Source organism: Silene latifolia, chromosome 4 (assembly GCF_048544455.1).
Source record: "Silene latifolia isolate original U9 population chromosome 4, ASM4854445v1, whole genome shotgun sequence".
Classification (NCBI taxonomy): Eukaryota; Viridiplantae; Streptophyta; class Magnoliopsida; order Caryophyllales; family Caryophyllaceae; genus Silene; species Silene latifolia.
The window spans coordinates 5203323-5213845 of NC_133529.1; the positions used below are offsets into that span (position 1 = coordinate 5203323).

General features: G+C 42.1%; 1 protein-coding gene across 1 annotated transcript; it reads left to right on the forward strand.

Annotated features, from left to right (window-relative positions):
- The first annotated feature begins 4722 nt into the window (after positions 1–4722).
- Positions 4723–10116, forward strand: LOC141652680 (calcium-dependent protein kinase 10-like). Its single transcript, XM_074460242.1, has 7 exons — positions 4723–5616; positions 7664–7807; positions 8454–8606; positions 8713–8828; positions 8911–9078; positions 9175–9405; positions 9501–10116. Exons 1-7 carry the CDS (start codon positions 4971–4973, stop codon positions 9672–9674), a joined length of 1632 nt encoding a protein of 543 aa, XP_074316343.1. The 5' UTR covers positions 4723–4970; the 3' UTR covers positions 9675–10116.
- The last annotated feature ends 407 nt before the right edge of the window (positions 10117–10523 follow it).

The window sequence follows — 10523 nt, forward strand, 5'->3', positions numbered from 1 at the left end:
ATCTCCCTATGTCCGTTGTTGCTCGCCATCAGCAGCGGCAGCGGCACCTTCTTTGATGGGTAGCCCAAAGAGCTCCTCCTTAGCTGACCTCGGCTTCGGCAGCCTCGGCCTTAGCCTCGGCGCCTCGTTGCCCTTGCCCGATCGGCTTCCTCCCGGCCGCTTTAGCCTTCTCAAGAAGAGTCGCCTTCTCCGCGGCCGCCTCCTTCTCTATCTTCGCCCTCACCGCCTCCTTGGCCTTCTCCGCCACGGCTTTCTCCTTGGCTTCAAGCTTGTCATCAAGCAGCTCGTCATATCTGCCCCACGGAAAGGAACCATCAAGAGGGAAGAGCTCCCCAATCACTTCCCTAGCAGCTCCTTCGGCCAAATCCCGGAATTCAAAGCACACATGTTAGGGAGCATGACGGTTTGGAGCATCTCAATGTCCTTCTCCTTTTGCCTGGTGACGGCCTCTTTGCTCCGAATCACCTCCGCCCGGGCCTTAAAAAGGTCCCCGGATTCGTTCCTCGCTGGAGGTAGAGGTCGGCGTGCCTCGAACAAGTTTACACTTCTCCCAGCCTTCGTAGCCGGTGCCGCGGCCTCGGCCTTGGCTCTCTCAAGAAGGACCTCCTTTTCAGCGTCCCGCTCGAGTTTTCTTTCACCAAGAGAGCCTTCAAGATCTCCCCTAAGCCTCGCTCATTGAGAAGATCCAGCTTCGCCTTCGCGGCCACCTTCTTAGTGGCATTTAGCTCAAAAGCGGATTGAGCCACGGCTTTCTCCTGCTCAGTGATACGAGCACCGGTAAGATCGTTCCACCTCGCCAGCTCCTTGATCAGCTCCGTGCCTTCCTCTATAAGCTGGGAGACGGAAACCTCTCGGGATGAGGGAACAAGTGGTGACATTTTGATCACCTACCAGCCGGGAGGGGAAGCCTTCTGGGATGAAGAAACAGTGGTGACATTTTGATCACCGGCCTGTAGCTGGGAGAGGGAAGCCTTCTGAGATGAAGAGACAACGGTGACGTCTTGATCACCAGCCCACACAGAATTCCCCTCCACTTGCTGCCCAACAAGAGCGGCGGACGACTGCGGCTGGTCTACAAAATTTAAAGTAAGCATCAGTATCAACATACACAGACATGCCGGAGAGCCTGTCACCGGCAGCGCCTAAGGAACCGGCTAAGTCTGAGCCACAGGATAGATCAATACCGTGCTTGGCCTTCTTGGCCGAAGGGCGCATTTCCTCGTCAACTGTCTGCTTTCTTTTACGGACAAGGGGCGACCCCTCCTCTTCATCGGAGTCATCCCCATTGGAGATATAAACGATCTCCACCGTCTCCTTCTGAACAGGGGGGGTGGAAGGCGGAGCCGATGTCGACGCCATCACCGCCGAAGGCTTTGTTTTTCGCGTGCGGCGCGGCATGTTACTTACAACCCTCGCCAGGCCTCCACCACATTCAAGCTTTTCACCGCCGATCCATAAGTTCATTCGGCGACGTCCTGCGGTCATGGGCTAGAGCCTTGGGATGCAAGTTGGCAACGGTTTTATCTTTGTGCAGCCCCATTCTCCGGAGGATATCCTCATGTGTCCGGTCCAAAGTGGTCTCGCGAAAGAGACAGAGCAAGAGTTAAGTAGAAGAAATAAATCAAAGTTCAAGACACAATGAGAACGGTGATGGGCCTCACACCGACCCCACTCACCCTGCGCTAGGGCCGGTATGAGGCCGACATGGCAAAGCGGCTCATCCTGAAGAATGATCTGCGTTGGGGGGATCCATCTTTTCGGCAGCCCACTCTTGTCCAACTCAAAAGCCTCATCGCGACCTCTCGTCCTCCTTAAGAAGGACCTGCGGCATCCATTTTAAGCTTCTTCCGCCTGACCCATCCTGTCATGCTCCGCCTTAGTCTCACACCACAAATTCACTTGGTCCGAAAGGAGAGGGGCGCGGATAGTCATCCAAGCACCTTAACATACACCCACCGATTTCTCCAGTCTTTGCAAGAAGTAAGTTTGTCAACAGAGACATAACCTTTCTCCGTGTGCACACTGTACCAACCGACGCGCCAGAGATTGACTATTTGGAGATAATGAAGCCGGCGGAATAAATTTACCGTCGGGGCCTCCCCCTTGAAGAGACAAAGCCACACAAAGCCGACTATCGTCCTCATGGCCAACGGATGCAGTTGGGCCACAGCGACGTTCATAGCTTTAATAATGGCCATGACGTACTCATTCAGCGGAAACCGGAGCCCGTACTCCAAATGTCGCATGTATACGCCGGTATGGCCCGGCGGAGGGCAACAGACGGCCTGGCCCTCCTCAGGGATAACAATCTTGTATCCCCTGCCAAAGAAGAAGTGACCCTCGAAAAATTTCTCACCAGAACAACTGGCAAACTTATGTGTCCAAGTTCGGTAAACACGTATCTTGCAGACGTCACCGTGATCCATAACGTACCGCCTCACCTCTTTGGGACGAGCCTCTTCAGCATCATCACCAAAATCGTCTGCGTCATCATCGACATCAGAGTCATCCTCCCATTCCTCCAAAATTCGAGGATCGACTTCGGGAGAAGGAGACCTAGGGCCCCAGTGCCTTATCGGGGGCGTCCAACCTCTCCTCCTCATCAAGGCGCGACAGGGGAACCCCCGCGTCGGTTTGCTAGGCCCGGCATCAGAAGACATGTTTACAATAATAACTTACGAGTTAAGAAATTGGAAAGTTTGTTTACCTTGAAGAAAAACACCACGAGTAACAACTCGAAAATTAGAAGACAATGAAACCCTTGAAAGTTTAGAGAAAATTTTGGAGAATGAAATTGGTGGCCAATTTCACGGGATAACTGCCCTATTTATAGGGAAAAGCCCATGAAGAAGGACCAATCAGAGAACAGCCCATGAAGCATCAACCAATCAGCATGCAGACACGTGTCGGGCATGCAATTACGGAATGTCAATCAATGCAACAGTAACCAAGCGTCTTCAACACGCCTATTCATATCTCCTCGCCTATTCACCTTCCTCAACAAATTCCCAAGCATCTGTTCTCCGCCGGCCACATGATCAACCAAGCTAAGTAGCGCCGGCCGGGGGCAATCAAAAGCAACCGGCACACTCAATCCTGGTCTCGGCCAGCGCCACTTTCTTTTCCACATCGGATGCCCTTTACACATCCATGTGGAGGGGGGATATGGTACGGCCTAGAAAGACCAGGCCGAGGTAAAAGAAGCCGCCGCAGAAGAAGCCGATGCAGAAATTTTCCGCGAAACACTTACGCAGAATATACGCTCAAACGTACATCGGAGCCCATACCACGGCATAGACTACGCTGGGGGCAAATTGATGGGGCATATTCTGCACCGCTGACCAAGTCAACATATTGAGCAAGGTCAAAGATATCCACAAACAAGTCAACGACTTAGATAGCTAGCCGATGCAGCCCATCGGCTGTCGGCACTGGTCTCGGCATGACAACTTGCCACCGGGGCACATACCCGCGTACTCACATCCAAGACCCTCGGCGGTGAGTCAACGGGGCCCGCCGGCCTGCCATAGGTCCCTCGGCCGAGGGGTAGATCGATCTTTCCACCGCTAGCCACTTGGCCACTTGGCCACTATGTGACAAAAGGTGAAAGCCTATAAATACTCCTCAACCTTCATTGAGGAAAGGATCCCAAAAATACACAACTAAACCTAAATACACTATTCATCCCAGTAACATCTTCCTTATCTCTCTACAATATACATTCAGCCAAGTAACAACTTATCCTTTAAGTTTACTGACTTGAGCGTCGGAGTGAGTACGCTTGGCACAAAGCCAAGCCCTCAGTTCGTTCATTGTTGCAGGAGAGGCCGAGAGGAACGATTAAGACCAAAGGAGAATCCAACTCAAGACATCATTCAACAAGCCACGGGTGGTAACTATACTTGCTCTGGAATTACACCCGGAACACCTTATTTTATTCATTCCTCTCTCTTATCACCAAACCCCATCCAACTCACAATTCATACTTTATTCCCTCCTTAATTATTGTGCCCCCAACAAAGGGGAAGAATATGGAGAATAGGAGGGAGTAAAATACTACAAGTTTAAACTCGGTAATGTTCATTGGACGTGAAATGTGGATTCACTACATGCCTTCCATACGAAATGCTGATACTCTAATACCCGTGACTTCTTGGCCACACTAGCTATAAATATGTCATGTGAAGAAAAAATCTCAGCCAAAATTAACAGATAGTTAAAATCCTATGATCGATTTTATATATTAAGGCCATGTTTGGTACTCAACAGATTAATAATGGCAGAAGCAGATTATAAATGACCGATTGAATTGACATGTTTGACCAGTATGTTTCAATTAGCAGATTTAATAATAGTGTTTGGTAATTAACGGATTTAGGTTAATAGATTGTTGTATCTATATGTAAATGGTGGACAGATTCAATTTTCCCAAACTACTAACGTGAATATGCTGGATCGAACAACATATTGGAAAACAGTAGATTGGAGCTCAATCTACTGTTTCAATATACCATTTACCAAACACGTAAATTAGTAGATTGATGAGTCAAACATGCTAAAAGGCTATACTGTTTACCAAACACCCCCAGCACTACCAAATAATACGACCCTCTTCATAAAATAAGAATCAACTAATCAAAATCTCCAATTTTTTTCTTACTTGCTTACCAAATTTGTGTAAAAACTATCACTACTCACATCAACTAATAAACAAAAGAGTGTACTTTTCATACTTCCTACCAAATATTAGAATATAAAAAAAATCTAACCCCCTCTCATTATATTGACAACACCCCTTAATCTAACTTTTATGAATCTTATATAATATAAAAACCCAAATTAAAATACATTGTCACCAACTCCTTTATACACCTTCATCTCTTCATTTCTATACCTCCCTTCATTCATTTTTTGATCATACCATAAAATTCAAAAATTCCAAAATTAATCGATAAAATTGATCAAAAAATATGGGAAATTGTCTTGCATGTATAAACCCACAAGAGCTAGCTAAACAAAAACCTCCTACCCCTAGAAAAAACAACGTTAAAAAAACTCGACCCAACCCGTATTCACTAACACAAACTCAACCCGCCCCGATCAAGGTCTTAAAAGACCTACCATCGACCGGGCCACGTATAGGTGACAAATACGTAATAGGACGTGAACTTGGACGTGGCGAATTTGGTGTTACGTATTTATGTACGGACCGGGAAACTAAAATAAAACTCGCGGTTAAGTCAATTTCTAAAAGAAAATTGCGAACCGCGGTCGACGTGGAAGATGTAAGACGTGAAGTTGCTATTATGAGTACACTTCCGGTTCATCCTAATATTGTCCGGCTTAAAGCGGTTTATGAGGATAATGAGGCGGTTCACTTGGTTATGGAGTTATGTGAGGGTGGAGAGTTGTTCGACCGGATTGTTGCTCGTGGACATTATTCGGAACGGGCCGCCGCTACCGTGGCGAAAACCGTTGCTGAGGTTGTTAGGATGTGCCATGAGAATGGTGTTATTCATAGAGACCTTAAACCGGAGAATTTTCTTTTTGCTAATAAAAAGGAGAATTCTCCTTTGAAGGCTATTGATTTCGGTCTATCGGTCTTTTTCCGGCCTGGTAAGTATTTTATTTTTAGAACTTTTGGTTTTTTTTGGTTGGAGTAGACTAGTAAAGTATTTTGAGTTAGGTCGTTGTTTGCGAGTTGTGTGTGACTTTGATTTGGTATTTTTACTGTCCTGTTGGCCCATAAAAAGTAAATTAGTTGGTATTTACATTTTTTTTTTGTAATCGGGTGTCTTAATCATTTCTTTATTAATTGTCGTTTTAAATCTATATAAGTTGGCAATTTTCGCAATGTGTAATTGCGTCAAAAATACTACTATAAAATCAGTTGTATAATGAGTATTGTACAACCCTATATATTAATTCGAGTTTATGTGTAATTTTTCTGAGTTTTGTAAGAGAGTATTTTTTTTATGTTTAAGTGTGTGAGTTCAAAAACTTTACAGCATAGCTCAGATTCTTTTAAACAAAACTCGAAAACTTTAGTACAAAGCTCGGATTCGACATCATACAGCTGCATACAACATGTTGTATAATCTACTCATTGTAATTGCGTATGTGTTTAAATTTTGTATTTTTGTAAACATGTATGAACTTGGTTTTCGTGATTAAAGCAAATATAAAAATTTGATCAGGACGAAGGGAGTATAACACAGTTTAATAACAATAGACTCAATTATACATATCGATAAGCTAATTTTCATGACGATGGTCGACATATTTAGGTACGTTGTCATCATCAAAGACTTAACTATTAATGCACATAAATATTGTCATATATTGAGTTACCTTTTATTGAAATCGTGTCACAAATTATACTACAAACGTGTTCTGTAAGAGAGTTGTTGTAATCGACAATGTAGAATTAGGTTATTAATCTATAGTCTATACTATACACAAGTGTCCATGAAAACCTCAAAGCTAGTGTTAGTGGGTGATGGGTTGGTGAAGATCACCTTTTTTTTTTTTTTTTTTTTTTCATGCAATCATTAGTATTATTCCCTAATAATTGTACCCTTAAATTGTGTTAATGTAGTCATATTTTATGATTGTTTGGTAATTCGGATAAGTGTTTGTTGTAGCTTATCTTTGGGTTAGGGAATTTTGAATATTCAATCAAATTTATTGGTGGGGTGGTTGGTAAAAGAGGACTTATTAGGTGCACCTAGGGGACTAGAAGTATACCATTGTGTAGTTCAACTAATTTTATAGGGTTGTGACTACTTTGTGTTACATAAGTGGAGGAAGTGTGCTCTTAGATACCTAATTTGTAAATATTAGTAAGTCCTTCTTGAGACAGACATATCTGTTTTCCAATTAAAACGTGTTAACTAGTATCTACTAATTTTAAATAAATATGATGATAAAACTTTTGTTATTCTCTAAATGAGTATTACTTAACCCGTTTTAATTATAAACTGGATACGTCTGCCTTGAAAACAAGAATTTGTGAATATGTTAGTACATGGAGTAACAATTTACAAGCATGCACAATTAGTCAATGGTAGATATGTTTTGTGGGTTTGAGTCAAAATTCAAAGGGTTTACTTTACCATGGTTGATTGGCTGTCAACACATTGAATAGGTATGGCAAAATTGTAAGGCATTTGTTTGTTTATGAATTTTCTAGATTCTCTTTGAATAATGAAAATTGAAAACAATTACACATGAATTTTAATATTCTGAGGTCATTGACCAAATCCATTTGTAAAATAATACTTCTAGCAATATGTAGTTCTAGATGATAGGAGTAGGTGCAAGGACTTGTAAACATGACCAGTATGACACTCGCACATTTCATTTGGATGTCACAATCGGCCATACTAATATTTAGAGTATGATTTTCGTTATTTTGATCGGGTCAAATCTATTCACCTGGCTGTAGACTGTCGATTTTTTTTGACATTATGTGACATTGATAGATTCATTGTTGTCTTTCGATCTGATCCCTTTACCTCGTCATGGAAACGAGCCTTAATGATTAATGAATGACCCTTTTTACCCCGTTATGTGAGATAATCTTTAAGACACTCGAGTAATCCTGTTGTTATCGATTAATTTATTCCGTCTTTTGAATAAATGTGGTAATGATTTTTTACAGGGGAAAAGTTCACAGAAATAGTTGGCAGTCCATATTACATGGCCCCAGAGGTTTTGAAGAGGAATTATGGACCTGAGGTGGATGTATGGAGTGCAGGAGTTATTTTGTACATTCTTCTTTGTGGTGTTCCTCCTTTTTGGGCTGGTACTTTTTCAACCTTCTTTTTCATCATGTTCACTACTACATTCATGTTCAATTGCCAACTTTTCGAAAAAAATATGAATTTAATTTCCTTACTAAAGCGACGACAAATGACAATTTTCTTTCTGGAACAATGAGTCTTGTATGAGACGGTCTTACCTGTGAAACCAACCAATTTCTCAAGTATATTAGTCTAATGGGTTGGTTTCACATCTAAGACGATTCTTTTTGGAAGGACAATGATTCTTGTATGAGGCGGTCTTACCTGTAAAACCAACCAATTCCGCGAGTATATTAGGCTAATGGGTTGGTTTCACATTTAAGACGATTCTTTTTGGAAGGACAATGAATCTTGTATGAGGCGGTCTTACCTATAAAACCAACCAATTTCGCGAGTATATTAGTCTAATGGGTTGGTTTCACATCTAAGACGATTCTTTTTGAAGGACAATGAATCTTGTATGAGGCGGTCTTACCTATAAAACCAACCAATTCCGCGAGTATATTAGGCTAATGGGTTGGTTTCACATCTAAGACGATTCTTTTTGGAAGGACAATGAATCTTGTATGAGGCGGTCTTACCAGTGAAACCAACCAATTTCGCGAGTATATTAGTCTAATGGGCTGATTAAACTCTTTGAATGTACAGAGACGGAACAAGGGGTGGCTTTGGCGATTTTGCGAGGGAATCTAGATTTTAAGAGGGAACCATGGCCTCAAATCTCTGATAATGCTAAAAACCTTGTAAAACAGATGTTGGAACCTGACCCTAAGAAGCGATTAACTGCGCAGCAAGTTCTTGGTGAGTCTTTATATTTGCTGTTTTCTCGTTACTTCGAAGTATAAACTTGGTCAGGCGCCAACGTGCCAGTGTACTCTATATTGACTGTTTTCTCCTCATTTTGTAGAACATCCGTGGATACAGAATGCAAAGAAAGCTTCGAATGTGCCTTTAGGAGATATCGTGAGGTCAAGACTTAAACAGTTTGCAGGAATGAACAGATTCAAGAAGAAGGCACTCAGGGTAGGAATTTAATTATTTCGCATCAACAGCACGATTACAGTTCTGAACAAAAAAACTGAAGTTACAAAACAATGTTTTGTAGGTCATAGCCGAACATTTATCAGTGGAGGAGGTAGAAATCATCAGAGATATGTTTACCCTAATGGACGTCGACCATGATGGGAAAATAACATATGAAGAATTGAGAACTGGACTAAAAAAGGTCGGTTCTCAACTAGGCGAATCTGAGATTCAGCTTCTCATGGAAGTGGTATGTTCTCGCAACTTACTGCTAAATTCAGAATTTTAAATAAGACAGTCTTACATTCGGGTTGGTATAACATCAGAAACCGTCTCATATGTGCAGGCTGATGTTGATAGAAACGGGTACTTGGATTACGGGGAGTTTGTAGCAGTGACAATCCACTTGCAGAAAATGGAGAACGACGAGCACTTCCAAAAGGCATTCCTGTACTTTGACCAGGATGGAAGTGGTTATATCGAGCTAGACGAGCTACGAGATGGCTTGGCTGATGAATCAGGGGAGACTGATTCCGAGGTTCTCAATCAAATTATGCATGAAGTTGATACCGATAAGGTAAGATGACTGACATTACTTAACTAACCACTAGGCGAAGATCTCATCCGCAGGCTTATGACAAATTGTGTTGTACTGTTTGTTGTGTATGGCAGGATGGTCGCATAAGTTACGAAGAATTTGTAGCAATGATGAAGACAGGAACAGATTGGAGAAAGGCTTCTCGACAATACTCGAGGGAAAGATTCAAGAGCTTGAGTCTTAACCTAATGAAAGATGGATCATTACAGTTACAAGATGGGATGACTGGCACATCTGTTGTGGTTTGACAGGACTAACCCAACATTTTTCTTTCTTTGTTTTTTCATACTTCTTGATTTAAGTATAAACCAAGCAGCCTGTCATCAGAAGTTGATATAACAGATTCCATGAAATGGGAATGGATATCGAAACTGTAAGCAGCGATCGGAAATTGAGTCGAATTTCGTTGTTTATTGAGAAGAGATCATCAAAGTGTGTTTGTTAGCAGCACAGAACCTTTATGAGGAGTGCTGCAGGTGGTTTCTTTCAGATTATGTTTGCACAGAAGTTCCAATTTTTATTGTATATCTTTTTTTTTTTAATGATTTTAATATATAGTTTTTTTTTTTTTTTATTTGTGCATAAAGATTCAAGTTTTTTTTTTTTTTTTTTTGGCATGTGTAACAACGTAAGTTTATTTGATGTGCTCTTCAAGTTAAATATAACTTGATCTCATTTTATGTCTTGCTTATTTTGCTCATCTCTTAATCATCAATTTAATGTTTCATAGTTACATGTTCAACCCTGATAAAAGATAGAAAAGTACTCGGTAATATAATGCTAAAAATTAGGGATGTCAGTGGGGCGGGTATAAGCGGGTACCGCCCCGCACCCGTCCCAGTTGGGGCGGGTATAGGTACAGCTTTTGCGGGTGATGGGGTGGGTACGGGTAGAAAAATTCCACCCGCCATAGGTGGTGGGGCGGGGATGGGTTTTACCTCCTACCCACCAAATACCCGCCTACCCACCAATTACTAAAAAAATATACTCCCTCCTATTCTAAATAACTGTCTCATTTGTCATTTCCGTCTATTCACATAACTGTCACATTTGCCATATTTGGACATGGTTTTTTACCTTCCTACCCTTAGCTCTTT